At 35.5% G+C, this 27,680-nt stretch overlaps 1 protein-coding gene across 1 annotated transcript; it reads left to right on the forward strand.

Annotated features, from left to right (window-relative positions):
• The first annotated feature begins 1,621 nt into the window (after positions 1 to 1,621).
• Positions 1,622 to 27,321, forward strand: LOC131149177 (protein-tyrosine-phosphatase IBR5). The gene is made up of 5 exons (XM_058099359.1): positions 1,622 to 2,395; positions 5,704 to 5,803; positions 23,703 to 23,760; positions 24,412 to 24,518; positions 26,712 to 27,321. The coding sequence occupies exons 1-5, from the start codon at positions 2,159 to 2,161 to the stop codon at positions 27,023 to 27,025; spliced, it is 816 nt and encodes a 271-aa protein (XP_057955342.1). The 5' UTR covers positions 1,622 to 2,158; the 3' UTR covers positions 27,026 to 27,321.
• The last annotated feature ends 359 nt before the right edge of the window (positions 27,322 to 27,680 follow it).

The following is a 27,680-nucleotide window of genomic DNA, read 5'->3' on the forward strand; positions in this document are numbered from 1 at the left end:
TCATCTAAATGATGACAGAGAAAGATCATAACTTTTGCGTGATCTTACAAGGATGCAATATTTTCATCTAAAATAATGTTTCCCAAGTTCATTGCATTTAAATGAATATCAACATTAAAAATTTATAACTGATAATAAAGGGAACAAATTCAACTTTACTTAGGCATGACATCTAAATAAATTAACAATAATAAGGTAATTTAGAAAAATAAAATGTAAAAACTGAAATAAAACTAAAATAATAATAAATATAGTATTACTTCCACCATTTCGGGGTACTTAAATATGTTACTTGAGCAATGTTATTTTTTCCTTCTCAATTTGTATTTTTCAGGAGTATGATTTGAATTACAATATGAAAATGAATAATAATTTACTACCTCTTTCGGAGGTTAAATGTATTATCTTATTTAGAGAATAAACGTTTCACATTTTCAGAGTTCGATTTTAACATATCTTCGGAAAGTTAAAAATGTATCATATTCAGGAGATAAATATTTACCATCTCTTATAGAGACTAGATACATAACCTCTTCAGGAGGCATATCCCTTCTGGAGATTAAATATATAGGGGGGAGATTAAATATATAGGTAGCAGATTTAAATATATAACATTTTCAGGAAGACTATCTTACTATCTCTTATGAAAATTGGTACTTTTTAAACTTTAAAAGACATATTATCTTCTAGAAAATATTATACTCTTGTGGAGTAAAACTTATAAGAAATAAACTAAATAGGATTTAAAGAAATATTTCAAATGGGTAGAGCATTGCATTGATAACGTATTATAAAAAATGCATGAATTAAATAGAGACGAGATATAAATTTTACGAGATTCAACTATACCTACTCTATGGGTAGATGAGATAAAAAAACTTCACTATTTTGGGAAAAATTATAAAATGATTTGGAACTGACATTATACAAAATATCTATTTCTTTTTATCACTCTTCTCTTATCCTTTCTATTTGTTTGCACACTACAAGTTTTTTGTGTATATATTAAAATGAGAAGGAGAGATGACCCTTATTGTTTTTTGTCCCACATTGGTATAAAAAATTGTTTTAAATTTTTTGTATTATTTGTCCCACAGTGGAGAGAAGTATTTTTTGGACTTGAAGTTGAAATTATATAAAGAGTTCAACTCTCTATTTGTAAAACACACCTCAAAATTGTACTTTATCAAGAAGTAGTGAATTGATCGTCGGCGCTCGAGGACGTAGGTAATAATTCTATACCGAACCTCGTTAATTTCTTATCTTTTACTTTTTACTATTTTATTATTAGTTTCTGCATTACTTTAGTTTCTTATATATTCAATAACCATAGTTGTAGTATTGGTGTTTGACACAAGTGGGCTGCCTGACACAACAACCCTTTTATAGGATAATATGGATAGGAAAATAAATGGGTATAATTTATGGTGGTGAAAAATAAAAGGGTGACCAACATTAATTTTTATAATTTTCATAACAAGTTTAATATTTTAATTTGTCTTTTACGATCTTTGTATCATTAAAATCCACAACTTGCTACTGGCCCATCCAGCCCAACTAGATCACAAAGAGCTAGTGGAATGGGCCTTGTTTTCTACTGTTTGACGTTGGGCTTGCGCTTGATTTGGCCCAAGTCCAACACAGTGGTACTAGACCAGGCCGATTCTTCCAGTCCACCGTCAGTCCCGTCTCCCAGTCACTGGTAACTGGCTAACTGCTAGCTGACGGTTTCACCGTTTCCCCCCCGGCCCGCAAACCCTAGCCCCCTCTCGCATGGGGTTGCAGTCGATTCTCCAACACTGCTCCTCCACACCTCGCACGATTTCTCCAGTATGATCAATTGGAGCTCCATTTTTCATTCACAATCTCATTCCTAGAGCAATTTACTCGCTCCGCATCTGAAGGATTGCCATTCCTCTGCGCAGGACTTTCTGATCTTCTGATCCTGCAAGCGATTGTGAGCTTTCCAAAAAAAAAAAAAAAAAAAATAAATTGTTTCCTCTTAAAGCCCTAGGAACAAAAATAGAGACGCTCTTTCCGTTCCAATTCAATCCCAATTCAAGGGATTTGCCCTTTCATATTGGCCTGATCGTCAACCAATAAACAAATTTCCCAAGCTTTGTTCTGTGAACGAATCTCTTCAATCGACTTAAAGAGTATGAGGAAAAGGGAGAGAGAAAACCCTTGTGGGGTTTGTGGGCACTACCACAAGTACGAGGAAGGGGAAGTTTGTGGGGTCTGTGGCCACCGAGTCCCGGGTTCGTCGGAGAAAGCTTCGCTTCAGCTCAGTGCTTTTCCTTCCGAGATCTTGCCGGAGTTTCTCTATTTGGGTAGCTACGACAACGCTTCGCGCTCTGAGCTTCTAAAGACTCAAGGGATCTCTCGCGTCCTGAATGTGAGCTTTTATATATTCCTTCGCGTTTGAATGTTTAATTGTTTGCTGTTGCTGCTTTAGTGTATCAGACTATCAGTATCATTTGCTAGTTTTTGCTGGCATCCTTGTAGCAGATAGTGATGTTTGTTTATTGTAACTTCTCTTTTATTCCATATTGTTCGTTATCCGTTTTCTGATGAATATCAAGTCATTATCCCTGTTGATATTTTTTTTAAAAAAATTTATTTACGTTTTTGGATTTAAAGACTTGGGAATGTTGGGTCGGAAATATAGCTCAGAGTGGAATGTGTTTTCAAGTAACGGTGAAAATTACCTACGTCAAGTAATATTAGGTTTAAAATATGCAGAGATGTGTGGTGGCAATGTTGATGGGAAGAAATCTTGAAGAACTCCATGGAACTGGTCTGGGCTTGCTCTAATATCTACAAGCGCTGATAAATATTGCAACATCAATATTTCCAATGACATCAAGTGCTTTGTTTAATGTTGAAATATTTGATCTTGAACAATGTTAATATATTCACAAGATGCATCCACATATTTTAAACCTCTAGTATTCCTGTTGATGTACATAGTTTTATCCTTATTTACAGTTTTACATCTGTATGTATGTAGTACATTCTTCCTTTAATGAAATCATCTTCTTTTGTTATTAAAAAATATGTATGCATGTGTTGTAGTTCTATGCATGTATTATTTTTTGTCCTTATACAATTATAGATTTGTTTGTATGTATTGTCAGAGCAACTAGATTGGAGAAAGATGAATCTCTGCACTATTTTATTGTAGATATGAATACACCATAGGTACACACACACACCCACACACATTCCCACACACATACACACACACACGGAGAGTTATATACCAGTGAATAAATTGTATGATAAAAGACATTCATCGTAGGCACAAATTCTGATGTCTGGATGCTAGGAATGAGGATCTAGCAAATCTCACCTACACACAAACACACTCAATTGGGATCCACCAAAGAGATATAGATGCAGGTGAACTCACTACTCTAAACATACATATAACTCATAGCTTTATAGATACAAAATTTAAAGATGAAGTTTATCACTCGCAAATGATATAGAACTGAAGAGAAACAACGCAGGGCCAAAGCCTCCAATTTTTGTTCAAAATCACCCTCTAATCCACTAATACATGTCCTCGGATGCTTTTATAGACTTGGAACAACCCTCCAAGCTTAGGAATGACACTTCACATTTTCCAGCTAAATATAATTGACTTTGGCAAAATAAAGAGTCAAGCGAAGAGCTTTACGTGCTTTTTTACATAGGGAATACAAACAGACATACAAAAAGCTTAAACTGGCGGACTGCACACTAAAATTGAAGCAACCACAACTTCTAGTAGACAACTCCAATTAATGTGTAATTTAATCTACTGAAAGAGCACTTCTTCAACTATTTTCATAGTTGATGTACATTTTTTTAGACTCTAGAACCTTTATGAAAATGGGCTCAAAATTGGCCCAGAACATGCTGGTCCCCAACTTCAAGAACTTAGTTGTTTTGCATGATTAAGTCATCTTCCAGTAGCCAAAATTCACTTGAACTAGTTGAGCACTCTCTTGTGTCAAGACTCAAGACCATTGGGAAAAATAGTCAAACATGGGAAGCAGAAAACAGAAAATTCGAGTTGACATGAGATGATGAGCCCTTTTTCCAGACAAATCCAACAACTTTAGGTCAGCCAAACCACCTTTCTTCAGTTACATCATAGCAATGATATGTGAAACATGTAAATAACATTGAGGACTAGCAACATACACCCACCTCCAACCCACGAAAAGAAGTCAGAAAATGAAGAACAACATGGAATGCCTATACAAATAATTAGGTCCAGTCTCGAAAAATATGGATTTTGGGGAACCATAAAAATTTTCCAGTTGTGTTTGGAAGCATGAATTTCGAGTCTTGGATTTGGATTTGTGTATATTTAAACAAAACTCAATGCAATTCTATGTTGTGTTTGCTTTGAATCACAAATTCAAATCCAAGATGATGGTGGATCACTTGCAAATTATTTTCAGTGACCATATTTTGTTTGAAGATTTAGAGATCAAGGATTTTGTTTTAAGTTAGTAAATTTAGATATTTTAGAAGTTTAGTTACTTTGCGTTTATTTGTGTATTGCAAGTACTTTCAGGATATTTTGCAATTATACGTTTAGTTGGGATTATTTTGTAAATATGTTAGTAATAGTGGGTATAAGTGCTGGACATGTAAGTTATTGTACAGTTAATCATTTGAAATCAGAATTTCTGTGCGGTGTCCCTCTCCCCCCCCCCCCTCTCTCTCTCTCTCTCTAGCAGGTTCTCTTCTTCTCCCATCTCTGTTCTGTTCTGCCCCTGATTCTGTTTCTTTCCCCGTCTATTTCTGAATCCTTGTTCTGTCCTGCTGCTTATTCTTCTTCTTCTGATTCTTTTCTTACTTCTCTCTCTATTTTATTTTAATTCTAATACTTTTCCTACGTCATGATATCTAAGTCCACACACACAAGGTTTGTAACCATAAAAGAATAAGTGTGCCAAACCCATATACCCATGCAAGATTAACACCTCCAAACGACAACATCTACTAAGGTTTGCGCCTCATTAAAAATTCTGCAGCTTCTCTAAATATAATTACTTGGGTGGTAGCAAGAAGGATTAAACGTGTTATTCAAGCCCACATTTCTCTGGATTATGAAGCACTAAAGTGAAATGCGGAGGAAAACTATCTAATGTCCGCTCAATCAAACAAGGAGATCTAGAAATTTTGCACCGGAAGACGATGGCCAGTGAAAACCTATACGAGAAACTCCAGAGCGGACTTGCATCGAACTTGGTATTTATCATTTATTACTAATTGTAAGCCATGGTAAGTCCACTGGACAGAATAATTTGTCTATAGTATCGCTGACAAAACAAACACTTGATCAGCTGCATTTGTTGCATTACAAAATTTGCACAATTTTACTTAAATTTGAATGATTAAGAATGTTTTTGCAACTTTCATGGTTTACTGTGAATCTTTGCATTAGTTTTTTTGTGATGTGTTAATTCTACTACAGTTTCTCTTATCAATAGTCAGTATTCTTAGTATTTGTTAATTTTTCCACCAGTCCCTTGGGTTGACTTGACTATGTTTTATATTTTTGGTGCAAAAATAACAGCTCGCAATTTTGATTATCTTTATTGAAATGAATTCTTCTTTTTCGCTCATTTTAAAGAAGTAACAACTTGATCCAGAATTAAGACATCTTACACATGTTTACATTGCTTATTTTGTTGTAAGCAGACTGTACCTGCTTGCCAGAATCTCTACAAGAATTCTTTCACTTATCATTGCCTCCAAGATGACAAAAACTTACCTTTTGATGATGCAATTCATTTTTTAGGTATGTTTCATATTCCATGCTACAAACTAGTACTTGTTGGTTCGCATTCTTCTCGAGTCAGTGACTTGGTGTAAATGATTGTACATGTCTTTTTAGTTATTTGGACTGTTTTTACTTGGATCTAACTTTGAAGCTTTTAATTTTTTATTTATAACAGAAGGAAATTTTATTAAGAGAGAATGAGAATGAGAATAAGCAAGCTAGATTAACAAATGAAAGAACAAAAAAACAAACACGAATTAGGAAAAAACTTCATATTTCTTCCCATTGGATTTTGTACCAAGCTTTTATGGTTTTATTTGTTTATTTATTTATGGATAGCAAAAGTGATTTTATTTTGTGAAAGAGAGGAATACTTACTAAAGGAGGGCAACTAGTTCTCTAGACTAACAAAAACAAATTGTGATAAAACACGTACACTAACTATGTCAACTTATTTAAGAATCCATTCTTTAACCCCTTCCCATTGTAACCGTTAGTGCTCTTTAGATTATCCAACTCTCTTTGACCTCCTTCGTCTTGATAAGATCTAGCAAATGCAAATGCATCCTATCCAATTGTTCTTGGGCCTTTTTAGCTTTTATTTTGATATTGCATCTGGAGACATATTGATGGAGGACCACTGATGGAGAACTTTAGATATTTTGGCCAAGGGAGGAATGGATCCGTCTCCCCCTTGCTCCATATTACTCAAAATTCCTCAAAAGCTTAAGGAGGCATTTGGTTTGCTGTGTCTTTCAACATTCCTGGTAGTGCAATGCCCATGACATTGTATTCCCATGCTTGTTTTGGGGCTAGAATCAGACATGGTGGTAATCTCACATTCCTTGGGAGTGAAGGATTCCACAGAACGTGGGAGTCCCATTCCTGTCCTCCACCTTGGGTATGTTTCATGTGAATCCCATTTTCTTGGGAAATCCTATTTTTGAGACCATATTGCCCTCATTATTTTGGTCGGTTAGACGTGAATGCCCCTATTATGGCATTATAAATTATTACACACTATTAAAAAATGGAAATAAATGAAAGTAATATTATTATTATTATCTTATGACAATATAACATAATGGTTGAAATTTTGACACTATGTTGCCCACAATTATTTTGATTCATTGGATTATTAAGTGTTGAATTTTTTTCTTTTTAATTTATGATGACTGAATATTTAAGGGCATAAATTAATTAGGTAGATATTCTTAATAGGTTTTTCGCATTGAAATATAATGATTCTTCATATATTATTTATACAGTCAAGGGTATAATGGTCATCTTTTTGAAATGTTTGGTAGGGTTTTCATCTTGAAGCAAACATTGACATGGCATATCCTATGTATACTCTTTGGAATCTTGTAATGTGAACCAAGAAAACATGAGGCAAGCATCCCATTCCTAGGAAAGAGATTCCCGGGAATGTCATTCCAAGGGAATAATTTTGATTTTGTCAACCAAACGCCCCCTAAAGCATTATTTTCTTTTGATAAGAAAAAGAATTGTATTAACACTGAAACCAGAAGGTACAAAGAAGGCAGGACAAGAGGTCCTACTAGGAAGAGAGTGAAATAAATCCAAAAATGTATGAAAGTAATTACAGAAGTGCGGTCCACCAACCCCTAACAGGATTTGGGCAGCAGCAAACTCCTAAAAAACCCAAAGAGTGGACCCACATAGAGGATTGAAAAAAAACAGCTTTGCTTTAACCACAACAAAACTGGGTAAGTTGTGCAGTCATTTGAATGTGCTTGCATTTCTTTTGACCCATAGCACACACAGAATAGCAAACACTGGTTACACGGCACTATACCAAAGCACTTCTCCCTTCCTGCTCTTACCAAAACCTCGGTAACTTGAGCAAAAATTCACCTACAGCTCGAGGAGGCACCCAAGCTTCAGAAAAGCAACAGAAAGGGGCATTCCAGAGATGGGTAGCAGCCCTGCAGTAAGGAAAAGGTGAGCATTCGTTTCTCTCCACTTGTGGCACATGGCACACGTCAGGCATGAGAGTCATCTAAGGCCTTCTCATCTGAAGCAAATCATGCATGTTAATCATATTTAAAGTCACTGCCCAAATGAAGGTTCAAATCTTGAATGGGTATCTAGCCTTCCAAATGATGTGGCTTCAATTAATCAATTTGGATGTGGGAGATTTGAGGAGGTGAAGAAAAAAAAGGATTTGGAAGAAAAAGTTCCAGACGAATCACCTACCCACACTCTCTCATCAGCCCTCCTAGATGAAACAAAATGATTTGATGTATTGAGCAAAGTGGTGAATTCAACAACTCTTTTTTGTTGAGATTCCTAAAGAAATGGAATCTCATGAGTGAAAGCCCCCTCAGAAGAAAGAAGGCACTAATAAATGCATTATGGAGGGAGGATAGCTTTTACCAGCAAGGAACTGACGACTCAAATGAACCCTCTCCCACCCAAGGATCCTTGCAAAACCAGACCCTCTTACTGTTGCGCATTTTAGATTGGGTTAGCAGAAAGAAAAGACTAGGAACAGAGACACAAATTTCCTGGGGCTAGCATGCCCTAAAGCATTACTAATTAAGTCTTTGTTGCTTCTAGGATTTTATTTTAAAGCATTTTGTAATAGAGTCATGTGTCAAAAGGTCAGCTTAACCATCTCCCCTTCAAGTTCAGGATTATATTATATTGAAATAATTTGTTAACTTGCTGGGCATCCCATTCATTTGATGTTGGTGCTTCTGGAAAGTGCCATTAGTGCCTTACTAAAATTGGGAACTAGAGTTTTCTTGTGTAAGCCTGACTGCCCTGTGGTCTGTTTTCATATCCAGGGGTAACTATCTATCATACCAGAGAAAAAGTGTCTTTGCTACTCTCAATGCACTTATGCGCATGTTTTTCTTGTATCAGCCGTCAAGCATCAAGGATTTTACTGGGAAATGCATCAAGGATTTTACTGGAAATGGCATCAAGCTTGGGTATATGCATATTGAGTACATGACAAAAGATTCCCGTAGCCATTTTCTGTTTCAAAATAAGTTCTCTCACCTTCATGGTCATCTTCAATAGGATTGTTTCTATTAAGTTGCCAAACCAACCACTTCTCTGATGTTTTAATTTCTTGTAAGTGCCAGTGGTCTCCCTCAACCATTATCAACCAGTGTATTCTTGTGTAAGCCAAAATCCCCTGACTTCTTTCTATATATTCAGGCCATCTAGCTTTACATAATTTTTAGCTTTTCAATATCACCAGCTTAGAGTTTTTTGGAGTCAACCTGGGCGGCACTTGCGCATGAACTCTTTATAGGGGCCACATTGGCCCAAAATCCCTGCCCAAAGATGCCAGAAAACCACCCACAACTGCATTTTGGTGGCTCGTAATAGGTGCATACAGCAACCTCTTGTTCCCAATGTTATATACAATGCCAAGGCCCTTTACCATGGTTCGAAATCGCGGTCGCGGGTAACGTCGCGAAACCGTCGCAGGTGTCGCGGGTCGCGGGAGACGCGGGTGTTACGTAACGGGAAGCGGGCGTAACGGTCGTGAATTTTTTTCACGCATGCACAACCATGCCAAAATTAAAAAATAAGCATGAAATCCATTAATACATGATTTTTAATGAATTTTGAAGGCTTTTTTTCAACCTACAAATGCTTTTTAATAGGCATTATGATTTTTATATTAATTTTAGTGCGCTGTTTACAAAAAAAAGCATATTTTTTTTATAGTTTACATTACTTTAATGAGTAAAAAGATGTAGAAATGTAAGAATCAATTAATTAAAGTCATAAAGTTACTAAAAATGAATCAATACTCAATAGACTTAATACTCAATATACACATTACACATACATGAATTTAAAAAGTGATTAATATCAAATATCAATAAATAGTTGAAAATACATGAATACAATATTACAAATTTGTAACATAACACATGTCACCACCAAAAAGAATGACGTGGAGGGTCTTCATAATTTGCATCTGTATCTTGGGATTGGGATGGGAAATTATCTCCCCATCCTTGTGGAAATACATAGTTGAATGAACCCAAGTTTACGTCATTTTGTTGTTGCTCTTGAAAATGTACTGGTGATGAAAATTCTCCTGAATAATGTCTATAAGTTGGGGCAGGGGCTGGCTCTGGGAAGTGTGTAGAAGAAGACTCACTAGATCCTGAGATTCCTGATCCATTGGGATAAAAATGTGAGTCACGAGATGCATAATGTGGATATGCTGGATGAGATCCATATGATTGTGATGATGAACCATCTAAACCAAAGTCGCCAAAACTACGAACCACACCATATGAATCTTCAGTAGAATCGTTAGGGTCACCACGAGCACTCCTTCTCCTGGGTTGTGAAGATTGGTTCCCTGGAGGAATACCCAAGTCATAATTTTCAGGTATGTCATGTAGTCCATAAGGATCAGAAGGATATATATCCCTTCCAAATGATGTCCCTGTATCATATCCATAATTATATTCTACACCGCCGCCTCCACCACCACCACTGCCACCCCCCCCAACCCCAGCTCCAGCACCACTATTACCATCATCATCACTTGGTGGGCTCAAACCAAGATTGTCATCACTTTGTGTACGTTTAGGGCTTGAACTTGAATCATCATGCGCGTTTATTGGTGGTTGATCACCTCCTTCTGTAGTACCACCAACCTCTTCATTTAACCAATTTGAATTGTCCTGACCGTCGAGTAGTGGTGTCTCTCTCTCCTCTAACCATTGACTTAAAGGATCATCTTCTTCGAAAATGTAGTCCAAATTGATAGGATTGAAACCCTCTTCAATTTCTCGTTGGCTTCTTCTCATTGTACGTCTTAACTTTAACCTCATGTTGTAATGTACGAAAACAAGTTTTTGTAGTCTCATGTACTTTAATCTATTTCTTGTTTTCGTATGGATGAGGCTAAAGGTGCTCCAATTACGCTCACAGTTCGAAGCTGATGTGGTCTGGCTAAGAACTCTAATTGCTATTCTTTGGAGTTCAGGAGCACACAAGCCATAATGAATCCACCATTCAGCTGCATTAATAATTAAAAAGAGTTTTATATTAGTATAGCGTATTTCAAAAGTCAAATTTGAACACAAAGAGAGAAAATAGAGTAATTTTCCATTATTTAGCTATATAGTCATATTTACCAGGATTTGTTTGTTTCACTGCCCTTTGAGCCAATGGGGTTCCAAAAGTCTCCTGCCTATCTCGATATAGCAACAACTAAAAAAGGATGATTGTGAAATAAAATTAATTAATTAGATGTATTAATAATTATTCTTGAAAGTATTACAGAATACTAGAACAATTCATTATTCAATTTAATGGAACCAATACTTACTTGATTTATAGCCCGAATTTGAGTATCTATATCGGGTACCAACTTGGTTATCACTTTTTTAACTCCATCCATGACTTCTCTAGCAACTTCAGGAGAGGGTGGGGCACCATAAAGAAATTGTGGGTTCAAAAAATACCCTACAATTAAATTTAGAAACATATTAATCAATAGTTTTCTAATGCAACTATGCATAATTTAAAAGTTAAAATAATAAGAAATTGTATTTGATTTACACTTACTAGCAGCGTGCAAATCTTGGTGCAACTGAAAACTCCACCGGTTGTCAATAATTTTCCAATAATCTTTGTAAAACCGGCAATCTTTTTGAATGGCCAACTTCGCCCTATCAATTGCCTCGTATATGAAGCCCATGGTTGGTTTTTCATCACCATCAACCAATTTAAGAACTTTCACCAAGGGTTCTTGCACTTTAATTATATCAGAGGCCTTTTGCCAAAACTCTTTGCCTAAGATAATTTTCTTCGAATCATATGCTGGGCCTGATTTTGCCATTCCAAATCTTGAGTTTTTCCAAGCATCAGATGTAAACATTTCCCTTAGTGCTTGTTTATGCCTGACAATAGTCTCCAAAGCAATGAAATTTGTGGCAAATCGAGTGATGGCAGGGCGAAGTAACTCTCTATTATTTGTGAATTTCTTCATGAAATTCACTGTCCATGTGTGGTTGTAAATAAATGAGGTTATTGTTCTTGCATCTTCTAAGACCTTCTTCACGTTACTTTTCTTACCAATATCTTCAAGAATAAGGTCTATGCAATGAGCTGCACATGCTGTCCAATAGAGATTGGGCCTCTTCTGCATCAATAATTTTCCTCCTGCCTTCATTGCAGCTTCATTATCAGTCACTACTTGAACAACATTCTCCTCTCCAATTTCTTCAACCACCTCATCCATTAATCTGAAATGAAATTATAGATTCAATAATTACTACTATTTAATTAAAAACATGCAAGTCCATAATACTATTTGCATATACAATTAAAATTAGAAAATTACCTGAAATAATATTCAGCTGTTCTGCTTGGCACATCAGAGGCATCAACTGATTTGTGAAACACGGTGCCTCTATCGCAATAAACTAAAAAGTTTATAATGTGTTTTCTAGTTGGTCCTGACCAACCATCACACATAAGTGTTACACCTCTTTCCTTCCAAATTCCAGCAAAAGAAGCTATATAATTTTTCATTTCTTGATACTCTTGCTCCAAATAAATTTCAGGTATCTCATAGGGTGATGGACCCTTCACCCCCTTTCCAACCTCTGCAGCAATATCAAGCATAGGTTGCATAAATGGAGAGTCAGCTACATTCGCTGGAATCCGATTATAAATTAGGAATTTTCCAACCGCTTTTCCTAATTTACTTCTTAAACCTTTCAGTAACTTTGTGTTGAGTTTTGGTTGTTTCGCACTCTTGCTTCTTTCTAAAATAGGATCCATTGCCTTTAGTCTAGCTTCAGGGGCATCAGGATTGATCCATTGTCGTCCACTACCTCCAGCTTCTCGACCACTATAAGATCGAGCTCCTGCTCTATTGAAACCACTGGTAGCACCACTGCCAGAGCCACCTCCCTCTTCATAAATATTACCCCTTCCAGTTGTTCTTGCTCGAAATCTTTGTCTTTCTTCCCATTGTTGTTGTGATCGCATGCTTTCTTGTCGAGCAAATCTCATACTTTCTTCTTCTAAGTCTTCTTCATCGCTCAAATTCTCAAAATCTCCTATAATTTGGGCTTCTGCTTCTTCTTGCCTTTTTTGTTTATCTCTTTTCTTCTCAGCATACTGTTGTAGATGTTTCATCATTTGTTCTCTTACTTGTGTGGTCACATTTGAGCATCCAGCTACTTGACCCTTTTTATGTGCCAAGTGTTGTTTCAAGCGTGTAATGCCCCCTTTGATTATCTTCCCACATAACTTACACATAATAACATGTCTATTACCGTCTACCGCAGTACCAAAATGCCATCCAATATCCTCACTAGGTAAGTTTTCATTTCCTCTATCACGTGACATATTGATAGACTTAATTTGATGATCTCTACACAAAATATAAAGAAAATACAAAGTTACAACCTTTCTACAATGACAGGAATAATATAATTAGTAATTTAGTAAATATTAAATAATAAGTACTAAATAGTCCTAATTTTAAATACTTATTACGTAAAAATAAAGTATAATATTTGATTAAAAATAATAAGTAATGTTTATTATTTTTATATTTAAATAAACAAAATTATAAAATATTAGATATTTTATTACAAAAAAAATATATTCCTTTATCTTTAAAAAGATATTTTCATTATTTTTCATAGCTTGATTTTATTTTCATTTATAACTATAAGAAATTAACAGGTGAAAAAGATTTTTGCTCTACTTTCATATACATCATAGCATCACAAATAGAGATCCATACATTACAAATTGACTATTTAATTTTTTAAGCATTTTCTCAGTATATGGATTAAAATTAAATTTTTCTATAAATTCCAGTAGTAATTAGTAAAAATCAGATTTATTAATGTATTAACTATTAGGTTAATTTTTTTATTATTAAGTTATCAAATTTTACTTTATTTGATAACTAAAAACAAAAAATAGATGTAAACATTTATTTTACCTAATTTTAAATTTAAGGTCAAAATGATGTATTAAAACTTAAAAAATATTAATAAACAGGGCACCCTACTCAAGAAATGGCAAGTAGATACACATGTAACATAAAATGGGTGACAGATGTTATTTAATTTTTTTTTATTTTATAATATGAACATTATTCAATATTTTTTCAATAGATGGGAGTGAATATGATATCTTCTTTATCAAAATAACCACTTTGTCCAGCTGACATAAATAGTATGTTAGCCAATTGGTGCCATGAATTAATTTTATTTCTATAAGTTTGGCAAATCCTAAGACTAAATATTATAATAATTGTGCAGAGTATTCCTTAGAATTTGGCAAATCCTAAGACTAAATATTATAATAATTGTGCAGAGTATTCCTTAGAATTCTTTAAGAATGGTGAAAAATATAGCTCAATTAAGCCTAGATAATATAAAATGCCATCACATGGATGTCTTGTGTACATACATTATTTTAATGCTTTGTTTAGATGGTGAATGCAGTAGTGGATTATTGATATTCAAATATTATTATAAAAAAGGCTTCAATTATTATTGGTAAATATTAATTATTTACTAACCTTAAAAAATATTAATTGTTTACTATTAATAATTGCTTGCTATGTCATGGAATTAATTTTCATAATTATCTTTCAAAAAATATAATACAATTAAAATATTTATAAATTAAGAAAATTTTATTTTACATAATTATTAATGATTTCTAATTTTTTACTCTATTAAATTACTTTTTTTTTTAATTCAATTTAACAAACCTATTTTACAACAAAATATAATTTAAAAAAAAAACAGAATGAAAAGTGCTGTGGGAACAACAAAATATAATTTAAAAAAAAAAAAACATAATGAAAAGTGCTGTGGGAACAACAAAATATAATTAAAAAAAAAAACAGAATGAAAAGTGCTGTGAACAACAAAATATAATTTAAAAAAAAAAAAAACATAATGAAAAGTGCTGTGGGTGTTGAGTGTTAGTGTTAGAGTGTCTCATACACTGGGCCTGGTAGTCGACTCAGACCGAGAGAGGGGAGGGATTCGAGGGAACTCGAAGGAGCTCGAAGGAGCGAAGGCTGAGAACTGCGAAGCACAAAGCAGAGATGACGCCAAGCTCCGAGCCTCCGAAGCTTAAAACGAGAGGCTGGCTGGTGGCGACTGCGACGACTGGCGGAGGAAGGTGCCGACTGCGACGACTGGCGGAGCTGCTGCAGACCTTTCGCCGTCGCTGGTGACTCGCCAAGTTGCTGGAACTGCAAGATGAGTAGATCTGCTCGGTAGCCTCGGTGTGCTCACTCTCAGGCTTCGAAGCCTTCTTATTGCTTCCGCCAGGCGCCAACAAATTTTCAAGGTCAGTTTGTAACTTTCCATTTTACCCTTTGAATGGCAGATGAGTGTGGGGACTGGGGAGGGGGAAAGCAGCGCTGCTGCCTGCTGCCTGCAGCAGAAATCCTTCAGCGAATCTGCGACTGTCGGCCATGTAACGGTCCGTAACGGACGTTACGAAGTGTAACGTTGGAGAATCGGCCGTTACGTGCCGTTACGCCTCCGTAACGGCCGTTACGGCCGTGAATTTTTTCCGAACCGCATTATCGGCCCGTATCGGTTTCGGGGCTTCCGATTTCTGTTACGTATCGGCCGTTACGCTACGTAACGGCCGTTATTTAAAACCATGCCCTTTACCCATCACCATCAGTGCTTCCTGCAAATATGGAGATTTGAGACATTTGACTATCTATTTTTTATTTTTATTTTGGCCTAGTGCTCGTGCCATGCTTTCCTACAGAAACATAAATTTTGTGCTATGTCCGAAAATGCCATGCAGAAGCATGACTCATGCTTGAGGATCCACTATGGCTTTATTCAACATAATGCCAGCCGTATTCCTGGTGGCTGTGAGTAAGGCTACCTGCCTTTCAAGGAGCTGTGGCAGTTTTAGCAGCCCTTTTTGGCTGTTTCACTCATTAAGATCAAATGAGTTGGAAATATAGCAACAAAATTCATTCAAAGGTATGTAGCTTTTTATATCACCTGTGCTGAATGCTTTATCCATATTACTTATGGCATCACACCAACATCAACAATGTTCTCCTAAGCTACAATAACCACTTCATTATACCAATTCAAGACTAACGGTTGGATTTTTATGTGCTTTTTTCTCTGTTCATTCAAAACATAGGTTTAATACATGAATCATTGGAAGAAGTTAGTTTTTGAAAATAATTCTATTTGAGGTTTGCACATCGGTATCAAGCAGAGGGACAAGAATTGAAGTTTTTGTTCCTGTCTTCATTTGCTCCACCTTACTGCATAATTAAAGAACTTTTTTTGTCGTTTCTCAAACATTTTTAATGGGAAGTTTGAGTTGATTCTGACCAGGGACAGTAGTAACTCGGTTCATCTTGGGAAACTCAGCTAATGCACCTATGCTTTATGTTTGAGAAGGTTGCTGCCAGGATGAGAGCTTGATCATGAAGCTGCCCTTGGCTTTAGCGGAGGGAGGGGCCTGCACTAAGGTTCAGGAAGGTGGTACAGATGATATTTGGAGGTTTGCTGCTGATGAGGGGGATAATTCTCATGGTAAGGGAAGGAATTTTGAAAAGGTTTGTGTCTGTCATGTGAATGAGCGAGATAATTCTGCTGGAACAACCGGAAAAATGAAAGAAACAATACTGAAAGGACTTCTTGTATGTAGTGTAGTGAATTCACAGTGTATTCAGGAGGGGAAACAGATGTGCGGAGTAGCAAGGGTAGGCAGAAGGAGAGATGGGGCGATATGTTGGACAATGATTTTGTTAATATTTGTGAAATTGCGGGCGTGGATGTTTGCTTTTGGATGAGATTTGGGAACAGTGTGGCTAATGACTATGATTATGATTTGTTTGATTTACTTGGGGATTTATTGTATGTGCTGTCTTCTCTGTTGGAAGGTTTAGAGGGTGCTTTTATAATTGATAAGGATGATTTTGGTATGGAGCAGCTGAGCAAGGAAGGGATTTTGGCCACTCCAGTTGTTGAGGTTGATAGGAAGGACCTAGAAGCTCAACAATTGATGGATGAGACGGGTGAGATGGGTTTGTGGTTTTCTGCTCTTGGAGGTGATGGAGTTAGCTTGGATGATGGTATAAGTAAATGGAGTTAGGGACTGTGAATTAGCAAATTTGAAGTGTCTGAAGGCAAGGGCTTAAAAGGGGGCTTCTTATTTGCATTGTTAGTTACGTCCTTTCTTTTTGAGGATTTATTGTCCTTTAATCTCCTTTTCCTCTCTTAATATATCTTCTTTTATTATCAAGAAAAAGGTTTGGGTCGATTTCCTTTCCACATTTTTTATCAATAACAACTTTCATAGTGCATTAAAGTTAAGGGAAATTAAAAATACATTGCCTACTTTGGAATTTACAGGTTCATGTACAAATAACTTACTTCAAGGGGTTAAAATCACAAAACCCACTAACATCCCTTATTTTGTAACTCAACTAACTTTGGCTTGCTCCAAAAATGTCTCCTAATTTTTCTTTAATTACTACTGAGTCTCAGATCAATAGTTGGCTTGGGGCAGGGGAAGAGGGGCTGACATAGTGCAAAATGTTTGTATTTAAAACTAAGGGCAAAAGACACTCATCTCCCCTAGGTTTGACAAAAGACAGAGACCTTTTTTGATGTTTCAAAAATGTCACAAACCTCCCTTGAGGTTTCAAAAATGCCACATATCTCCCCTAAGGTTTGCCAAAAAGACGTATACCTTCCCTCGGAAAAATTGTCTTTTTGCAAAATACATGGGGATGCTTGTATCTTTTTGGCAAACTTTAAGGGAGGTCATTGGAAATCTCGAAACCTCAAGGGAGGTCCCTAGAATTTTTGAAGCCTCAAGGGAGGTCATTGTCTTTTTGCCAAACCTCAAGGGAGGTAAGTGTTTTTTGCCCTAAAACTAATTCCTGTTTCAAGTTCATTGGAGCATTGTAATTTTGCCGTTCAAGAAAAAGTAGTTATACCTGGGGCGAGAGGCTTTGCATGATAAATTGGAATGATGAAAGATCGGTGGATAAAAGGGATAGTTATTAAGCATGCTCACCATAGTAGTCAAAGATGCCTAAGTGCAAGGCACATTGAGGCGATGAGGCACGGGGGTTGAGACGAGGCAACCTTTAAGAGATGCATTGAGGCAAAAGGAACACTGATGTGGCCCTCATGCATGTTTACCTAATACTTTGTTTGTTTTTTTCCCCCCACTTCTATTTTAATCTCATCCATTTGATTTGTGCGTGTGATTGTTTAAAAAAGGTAAAAAAACAGTATAATATGTTACTTTATCTTGCATCTAATATCTTTCAACTCTTTCAAAAGATAGCAATCTATCGATAAAAAAAGAAAAGGGCAAAAGAAACTGACCTCCTTTGAGGTTTGGCAAAGCAGACAGGGACCCCCCCCCTCGCGGAGGTTTTAAAAGTTCCTTTGACCTTCTTTGAGGTTTGAAAAATGCCACAAACCTTCCTGAGGTTTGTCAAAAAGACACAAACCTCTCCTAAAAGACTTATCTTTTTGCAGACTATAACGGAAAGTTTGTGTATTTTTTGGAAAACCTCAGGGTAGGTCCTTGTAATTCTTGAAACTTAGGGGAGGTCCCTGGAATTTTTGGAACCTCAAGGGAGGTTTGTGTCTTTTTGCCAAACCTCAGGGGAGTCACCGTCTTTTGCCTAAAAAAAATTCTCAGCATCTTATGATACGGGTTGAGCTTTGGTCAAAGGCCCATCCTAGATTCCCAAGGTTAACCCAAGCTTTAATTGAAGGTCAACTCACAGTATTTTCTTCATCTTAATTGACCAGGTCTCTCCTCTTTTCTCTTCTTTCTTCTACTTCTTGATCGACCAAAATCAGTGTTCTGCTGCTTTGTGCTATCAGTTAGAGCCTCTGTGACCCCCTTTTCTTTTTTCTTTTTGTTTTTAATATTTTTATGAAAATTCTGCTACTTTTTCCTAACATGTCTGCTCAGCTGCTCTGAGACTCCTTTCTTATTTTCTTCTACTTCTATTTGGCCTGCTGCGTTGCTCTCATTCAGAGCCGTGACCCCGCTTTTTTATTTTTTATTTTTGGAATTTCTGCCCCTGTTTCCTAAAATTCTGCTCTGCTGCTCCTCAGTCTTCTTTTTCTTAACTGCTCTGGGCCCCCTTTTTTGATGTTCTTTTGTTTCCTCCCCCCTTTCCTCTCTTTCTGTTTTATTGGAAATTGACTTGCTTTTTTTTTTTTTTCCTCTCTAGAAGCATTTCTTTTTCTTTGCATTTTGGCTTCTTTTATCTGGAACTTCTGGCATCTCAGTCAGAGCTGCACTGCTGCTGTTTTTGCTGCTCACCCCCCCCCCCCCCCCGGCGGGCTTCTTGTGTCTGCTTATATTTTGCGGAACTGAGTCAACTGACAGTCTTAAAGTAGCATATTATTGGAAATTTATATTGTAGTATTCATTTATGTTATACTATTGAATAATTTGATATTTTGAATCCAAATATTGGTGCTAATATGTTTAGAATCAAGAAGGCATTATATAGGGACAATTTTAATAAATGTGCGCCTCACCTTTGTTAGGCACATGCTTTTGCCTCTTGCCTCATGCCTAGGCTCCAGTTACCCTTTGTGCCTCAGTGCACCTTGTTCCTTTAACTACTACATTGCTGACTAGGAGAGATAATGTAGCTTGCCTATTGGAAAGATTACTAGCTGAACAAATATATTAGGTGGAAATGAGTATAACTATGGGATGCTTTATGACACTAGATGATAAGGGTAATATGAGAGGATTTGGCGGAATTATGTGATTGAAGATAATAAAGTAGGAAATGCTAGCACTTTCTGAGCTTGGAAAAGGTCCTGGCCATGGTTATGATGGTGCATCTATAAATTGACTGGATAAAAATTATCCTCTTTGGAAGCTGAGGTCTAAAGTTGCGGATTCACCAACAACAAGGGAATCCTTGTGGTATAGGGTATCGTTAGTAATTAATAAAATATTAGTCAATAAATTGTTAATTTAATTGAGTTGTGTCCAGGAGCATTTAGTTGGCTTCTGTGTTGCTCCCACTGGCTCATAGCTGTGGCTCATGGCAGTCAAGTTCTGAATTTGGGTTGTAACAGTTGTAATGTAGTTGTGTTCTAGAAGTCTTACAAGTATATTGTTAGAACTTGGGCTCCTGATTTACTTGGTGCTCAAGAATTCCTTGGTCAGTAAGTCTTTTCTTATATATATATATATATAGAAGCTTTATAAATTAGAGCCAATGAAGCAAAGAGTTGAATGAATGAGTATTTGAGTTTGGGTGGGGTTTCCTTATGCGGTCTCTCTATGTACTAGCTTTATAAAATTGGTGCTGGTGTAATGAAGCTAGAATTGAGTTTGAGTTTTGGACATGGGTGTCATTATAGACTCTCTTTCAACTCCCTCCTTTCACTATTTATATGGTGCTCGAGTTACCATACAAAATTTATTAAACTCAACCACACTGCCACATCTTTGCATCACATTATCTGATGAGTAAGCTGCCTCCCACTACCATGTCATCAGCTACATCCTCAAACCTAGCCCATCAACATTTTGCTCCATACAGCAAATAGCCCCTGAATTGGTTTGCGCGACTTGGACCTAGGTTCCAATTTCATTTTTATTCATCTTTCCACTTTATTTTTTGAAAAATGGTCTGAAATTTCAGTCTTCCAGAGAATTTGATTCCTTTTTTCTCAAATGTTCATCCTTTTCTCCATGATAACTCATCTCGAGACTCTGAACCTGAAGATCACACATTCAAATCTCGGAAACAGTCTCTCCATGTGTAGGGATAAGATTGCGCACATCTTGCTCTTCCTAGACCCTCGATAGCGTGATAGCCTTGTGCATTAAGTGTTACATTTATTTAATTTCTTCTTGAATCTAAGCTCATTAAAAAAAATAGAGAAAAAAGGTATGATATGGCTGTAGTTAGAAAAAAAAAAATCAGCAACATGATGACTAATGTTAAGTTGTCTGCAAAGTGGGAATTGTTATCTCGTAAAATGCAAAATATGAAAAAAATGCTTTGGAGAGATTGTTACTATTATTTTAAGTAGACTCGCACAACTGCTGATGTTCCCAACACTTTTGAGCTGCATGAAGGCTGAATTGATCATTTGAAAAGGGGAATTAGATTGGGAAATTTCAGATTTTAATGTGATCTCTCCCCTGATGAATATGATGATTGGCTGTTTTCTTTGGAAACTATTTTTGGTGGCCTGACATGAATGAAGCACGAAAGTTGTATTTAGTTATCAAAATCAGAAGAAATTACTTGAATTTGGTGGATTGAACAATGAGAACTTTAGAAGGAGAATATATGGTGAGATAAAAAAATGTGATGAGTTGAAGCTAGCCATGCATGAACAGTTTGTAGCACTACCCACAATGTTTTCATTACAATTTTTGATTTGAAATAAGAAGAAATGACAATAGCAGATTACTCTAGTTGATTTTATTATTTGGTTGTGGTGTAGATATGGAATGGAAAGATGTGATGACTGCTTTGTACAGGTTAGGGTTGAAGCCAGCTGTTGCATTCATGCTTGCTGCATGTTGCCTCATTATAGTTGGTTATGGGAGTTTTGGCTAGTAGTCAGGTCATAGAGGATAAATGACAAAATCCTCCTCAAGCTACATCAACCTTTGGTTTGAGACAACGACTGGTGGCGTTGTGTGGGGCAATCAAACAATTGGGTAAAATTGTTCAATTTGATACCTCATAAGACTGTAGATTACTCCAAGCCAGTTTCTAAGGTCCAGCCCGATTAAGTTGTTCAAGGGCCAGGGATTTGGGCATCGATCTGCCCAATGTCCTAACAACCTAATGCCAATTGCAGAAAAAGAAAACAATGATGCAATCTAGCTAATTTAAGTTGAGACAGAAGTTCTAAGTGACTTAGATGAGAGATTGTATGGTACTTTGACTTCCTCTCTTCCCACAAGGTTGAATGAAATAAGGCTTGGACACTGACCAACACTTTCCAGACTTGGGTGTTATTAAACAAGTAGCTTTGTATATTGATTATTGATACTGTTAGTTGTGCAAATGTAGTTTTTGAAGAAGCTGTGTGAAGAAGTTGACTTTGAAGGTTGAGCCGCATCCTAAAGATTGCTCTAGTGAACAATCAACTTGAAGGTCCATGATTTCTGCTTGTGTCCAATTAAGATTGGTTCAATTGTGGAGAGAGCACAGTTTGATAAGGGAAGCTGGCTGTTGGATGGATCACTTTGACCCTATTTGGAGATTGATTCCAAAGAATTGGGACAAATCCTTGTTGGGCCCTAAATCCAAGTGTGTTTAGTTTAATTATTAGTCTTATGTCTATATGGGGCTTGTTTGTAGATGAATATGTGTTAGGGGTTTTGTTTGTAATTTTCTTATATTTTAACCGTTCCTATTAGTTAGAGTGTGGCAAAAATTTTCCCTTTACTATTTTTTAGTTTTCCAAGCTTATTTTTTAGTTTTTCAAGATTCATATTAAAAAGGTATAAAATAAAGAGTTTGTTTAATTGTGCATGAAAAATTTTCATTTTTTATTTTTTTGATTTTAAAATAATTACAAAGAGGAGAACTTGTTTTTCAATTTTACAAAAAATTATAGAAGGTAGTATTTGGGTTCATGAATTTTGAGGCTTGAATTTGGATTTGTGTGGATTTGGAACATAGTCAATACATAAACCACACAAATTAAAGTACAAGAGCTGAATTCCATGCTCCCATATACAAAGTAAGAGTTGAGATCCATGGATCATAGACAGTATCTCCCCATGGCCTTTCGCTATATAAATTTAGAAAATTGAAAAACAAGGTGGCATTTTTTTTTAGTTTTTGAAAAATTAGAAATGGAAAATATAACTATTTTCACTAGCAAATAGTGCCGAAACTTTTTATTGTTGTTCATTTATTTCATATAAATGTTGTAAAACTGAAAAATTAGGGCCTGCTTGGTATTGTTGCTGTTTTTTGTTTTCTGTTTGTGTTTCTGTATAGAATATTATAAAAACATGTTTGTTAATGTTGTTTTCTGTTGTCGGTTTTCAGCTGTTTGCCAAAAAATTAAAAACCAGATTTTATGGTTTTTAGTTGTTTTTGGAAATCTGTTCTCAAAAATTTTAATATCCAGAAACAGTTTTTTTGGATTAAATTATACATTTTATATATTTTAAATTAAAATCAAAATTAAATGATCATATGAATTTAAATATAATTAAAATGAAAATATACATAAATTTCAAAAAATAATAATAAAGTCAATTGCAAAATACTTTTATTATTTTTCAATTGTCATGTCCAATAAATTTTTTATTGTAAAGTAACTTTTGAAAGTAGAACAATTTAGTAAAATAATTGTAATAAATTTTATTTTATTATAGTAAATTTTTAATGTGTATTAAATATAAATTTATTATTTAATTATATTTTTATGACATTATTTGACTTAAAGATGAACATGACCATTTTTTAGTTAAGTTTTTAATTTGTATTAGTTTTTTAAATGTTAACCAAGCAGGTTGTTGGTTTCTAGTTTTTAGTTTTTTATTTTTGGTTTTTGGTTTTCGTTTCTTTAATTTTTGACAGTGATACCAAATGACCCCTTAGCTAACTTTTTTGTAATTTTTTTTTTTTAGAAAACGAAGATGGAAAATGAAAATGAAAATTGTTTTCCAAAACTAAATGGGCCCTAAGTGTTATCCCATGTATCTTCTTCTTTCTTTCACTTTTCTCTTCCCTTTGCTTATCGATGCTACATCAAATAGCTGATATTGCTTCTATATTAATTGCCTTTTTCATTTTTTGTTTGATTGAAATTTATGTTTGCATATTGTGAATTTTGATTGCCTGAGTTGCTATTAGAGTTTAATTCAACATATGTTAGTATGGCAGAGCAATGTGAAAAAGACAAGGCTCGTGTTCTTGTACACTGCATGTCGGGGAAAAATAGGTGAGGTTTCAACTGTTCTACATTTAAATTTTATTGTCAAAGTTCATGGCAGATGCACACTTACACACTGGTACATGCATATGATACACCACTACTAGATATGCTGCAAATAGGCAATCTTTTTATCAACTATGGTGAAAGAGCTGGCAGCCTTTGCTTGAGCAGCTTCTGACATTGGCGATCAGTGATGAAGCTATGGACCAGTGATTATTGGTATAGGATTGCAGCATATCTTGGGAGATGCTTTTTTATTTGTAATGCTTGTTTGCAAGAATTACAATTGATTTGTTCTTTGTGCTGATTATTAAGGCTCCGTTTGGAACTTGGAAAATGTGAGGGAAGGAAAAGGAAAATATCAAGGAATCCTAATTTTAATGTTTGGTTATCAAGGAAAATAGAATAAAAAAATATACCAAATTTATAAACAAAATTTTGATTTTGCATATCTTTGATATTTAGTTTTTCCTAATTTTTAGTCATATTAAAACAAACTTTCATTTTTGATAGTATTTAATAGAGAAGGAAAATATAAGAGAAAATGAGTTTTCTCTTTATTTTCCTTTTCTTTCCTTTTCCTATGTAAAATCCTTGATCCAAATGGATGCCTAAGTGTCTTGTTTGTAAGGATTATAATTATTTTCTTTTCTACAGGTCACCGGCGATTGTAATAGCTTTCTTGATGAAATGCAAAGGTTGGAGGCTTGCACAGAGCTATCAGTGGGTGAAAGAGCGGAGACCATCTGTTGACTTAACTCAAGGTTTGAACATTTGTATTTACCATCATGTATTCATAATAGGGTAATAATTTTATGAAACCATATAATATTAGTTTAAGAAGTTAATTTGTCTTATGGGGAATGGGGATTGGAATTAGCAATGTCGTCATGAAGCCATTTTAAATAAGCCAAGAGATGATTTGGAGGGAAAGATATTGGTTTAGCTAATGTAATTTAATTTCCATTTTATACTTGTAGAATTAAAGTAATCACAGTTAGGGGTGTGTAAAAATTACCCAAAAACTAAAAACCGGACTAAAATGGAACCGTTTCATATTTCAGTTCGGTTATTTGGTTTGAGTTTTTGGTTTTTGTTTTTGACTTTCTAAAAAATAGTTTCGGTCTGGTTTTGGGTTTCTAATAAACACTGTACTGAAATATTAATATTAATTTTCATTTTTTTTGCATCCTTACTTATACTGTTGACCTTTAGACTTCAGAGCAATTGTTAATTCTAATTTTAATTTTTATATTTTTTAAAGTTCTGATATGTCTATAATTTACACTAGTCAGAATTCAGTGAAAGGGAGGGGAGTTTTTGCATTTTATGGAGCTGAAGCAGCTCCTCAAACTCAACATCTCCCAATGCCCCCACCCTCCCAATTTTCCCCCCACTTTCCCTATAGCAGACAAGGAAGGCAGCTCCCCTCCTTCCCCCTCTTATAAGTAAGCTCCAAGCCTCCAACACCTTCACACTGCACCAGACACGGCCCTTGGCCTAGGCTTCTCTTAGTAGACCTGTAAAGATATATTTCTATGCAGGCCAACAGTTCAAATTTCATGGGCTTAGTGGATACATATTTTAATTACAGTTTAAAGATTTCAAAAAAGCGAAAAATAACTGAGCTGATTTGTTAGACCGGCAGTTTATCTTTTTAATAGCTGATGGTTATCAGTTCAGTTTTGGTCTAAGAATTCTGAAAGCTGATCATATCGGTTTGATAGTTGGTTTTAAGAAAAATCGAACCGAATGAAACTGAGTACAGCCCTCACAGCTTGGCAAACATCTGCATGCATTTGTCTGATCACAATGAAACTATTTTTCCTTTTTTTTTTTTAACAATTTATATTTTATTGCTGTTCTATTTTTATTTTTTTTCTGGTTTTGTTTGAGTTTCACAAAATCAAGATTTACACATAAGCTTACACTTCAAATTTGATGATTCACATTTGCTGTCAGGTTGTTGTGTGGCAAGGGAAGATATCTATCTTTTCATGACATAACTATGAAGTGCTTCAATGTTAAATGTTTACAGGGCTTGTTTGGCTCTACCTGCAACCAGGTCTTCTGTATGCTGAAGTCACTCAATTGATTTTCTATGCTTTAACCCGCTTTCGGAAGTTATGGCCTGGTCCATTGACAACCAGAACCATTAAACATATATATTATTATGAAAAGAACCCACATTATTAATGTTTTTCCCTTCAAATTGCTGAAAGGAAAGTTGGAATATTACCAAAAATCATTATATATTTCCTTGTCAAGATAAATTATTTTGTCTCAGTCTTCCATTGCCTCCTTTATTTGTGAACAAAATTTGTGGAACATTCAATAGAGCTTTGCTGCTTTATTGTTACTACCTTGGCCACTCAAAAATTTATGAGATGGCAAGGAACTAGCATGACACTGTTGGGAATTATGATATGTTTAAATGTTGTGTAGTATTCCCACTAGAGGTTTTTGAACCGAATTTACTTTTAGATTTGAGTTTTAAGTGTGGCAGTCTAACTGATTTGATCTAACTAAATGAAGATTGACGTGCATGATTTTGGAGCCTTTGATGCTTGATTTCAGTTTTAAGTCAGCTTGTAATTAGTTACTTCTGATCTTTTTGAGAATTTTTATGAAATCTTGATGTCTTAACATAGAGAAGATGGTCATTTTTCAAGTAAATCTATTTTATTGGATAAAGGCATGACTGAACGTTTTGGGTACATTATTGGAATGGGGAGGGAAAAAAAATGACATGATCTTGTGCAATCTGGTTTTTATTCTTTGTCTTGCTATTTTTTCATAGTTTTGTTTGAAGAAACATGAAATAACATAAGGGGTTATCTGTGCATAGTATTTGGGCCTCTTATGGTTGAGTGCTGGCTGTCATTATCATGTATAGCTCTTGCTTGAAGAGACAATTCTTCCATCTTACATTTCATTTTTCTGTCCATGAAATGTAGCTGTCTACCAGCAGTTGCAGGAATATGAGCAGAAGATATTTGGACCTGTTGAGGGCGGCGGCCCCGCCCTACCAATCTTCCAGCCTTCAGGCATGCCAACTTTCAGCTTTGGCTTTGCTAGGACCACCGATGTGGCATTGGCTCCTGCTTTCAGCAATATTGGTGCCACCTCCATTTTTGCTCGTCCTTTAGATATTCCTTCCAACGAGTTCACATTTGGGGCTGGCCAGACACGAAATAATGTATCAGAAAGCCAATTTGGTGCGAATCCAACAAACCCAAGTAGCGGTGATATTTCCATGGATAGTTCCTGATAACTTTTCATGTTATTCATTCTTCTTTTTCTTTGCGAGATCAACCTTCCGTCATTGGTCAATTGAGTCCTCACTTTTGATCTTTCTTTTTTGTTTGATATTTGGATGTAAAGTAGACCTCGGACTTCATGGCTTTTGAGATTTGTTTTTTTGGTACATTATGACTGTCTTCTTTTTAGTAGTCTGGTGAAGTGCATATGTCCAAGTTCCCTAATCCCATACTTCCTCTGTATTTTGGTTATTTAGTATGGACTGGTATTCTTGGTGTTGCGCTGTATATCACTCCTTTCAACAAACTTGAAGTTCTATGCTTTTTCCGTTGGATTTGTATTTGCAGAAGAGCAGGCCCATTCTTTATTATGCAACAATCGTATGCTCGATGACACAAATGCCAAGCTAGGGGATAAAATTGTTGAGAATTGCCGTGTTTGGAGCTCTTATAAATTTTCATGCTGTCTTAGGGAGCAATGTGGGGAGTAGAAAAATAGTGGCCATTGAGACAATTTGAATTTGAAAAAAGCAATGTGAACATGGGATCTATTTGATTAGAAGTTAATTCTTATAATCCCACTGTTTTGGCAATGATGAGTTCGCTTGGATTTCCCCCTTCTCTATTTTGAACTCAATATTGTTAAGTTCTTGTGAAAGGCATCCT

Source organism: Malania oleifera, chromosome 2 (assembly GCF_029873635.1).
Source record: "Malania oleifera isolate guangnan ecotype guangnan chromosome 2, ASM2987363v1, whole genome shotgun sequence".
Taxonomy (NCBI): domain Eukaryota; kingdom Viridiplantae; phylum Streptophyta; class Magnoliopsida; order Santalales; family Ximeniaceae; genus Malania; species Malania oleifera.

What these genes read in the sequence shown, in the direction of transcription:
- LOC131149177 (XM_058099359.1), top strand. Translation starts at nt 2,159, where the DNA reads ATGAGGAAAAGGGAGAGAGAAAACCCTTGTGGGGTTTGTGGGCACTAC. An exon ending in TGATGCAATTCATTTTTTAG is followed by an intron (nt 5,804 to 23,702) that starts GTATGTTTCATA and finishes TTAGTATGGCAG; the next exon opens with AGCAATGTGAAAAAGACAAG. An exon ending in ATCTGTTGACTTAACTCAAG is followed by an intron (nt 24,519 to 26,711) that starts GTTTGAACATTT and finishes CATGAAATGTAG; the next exon opens with CTGTCTACCAGCAGTTGCAG.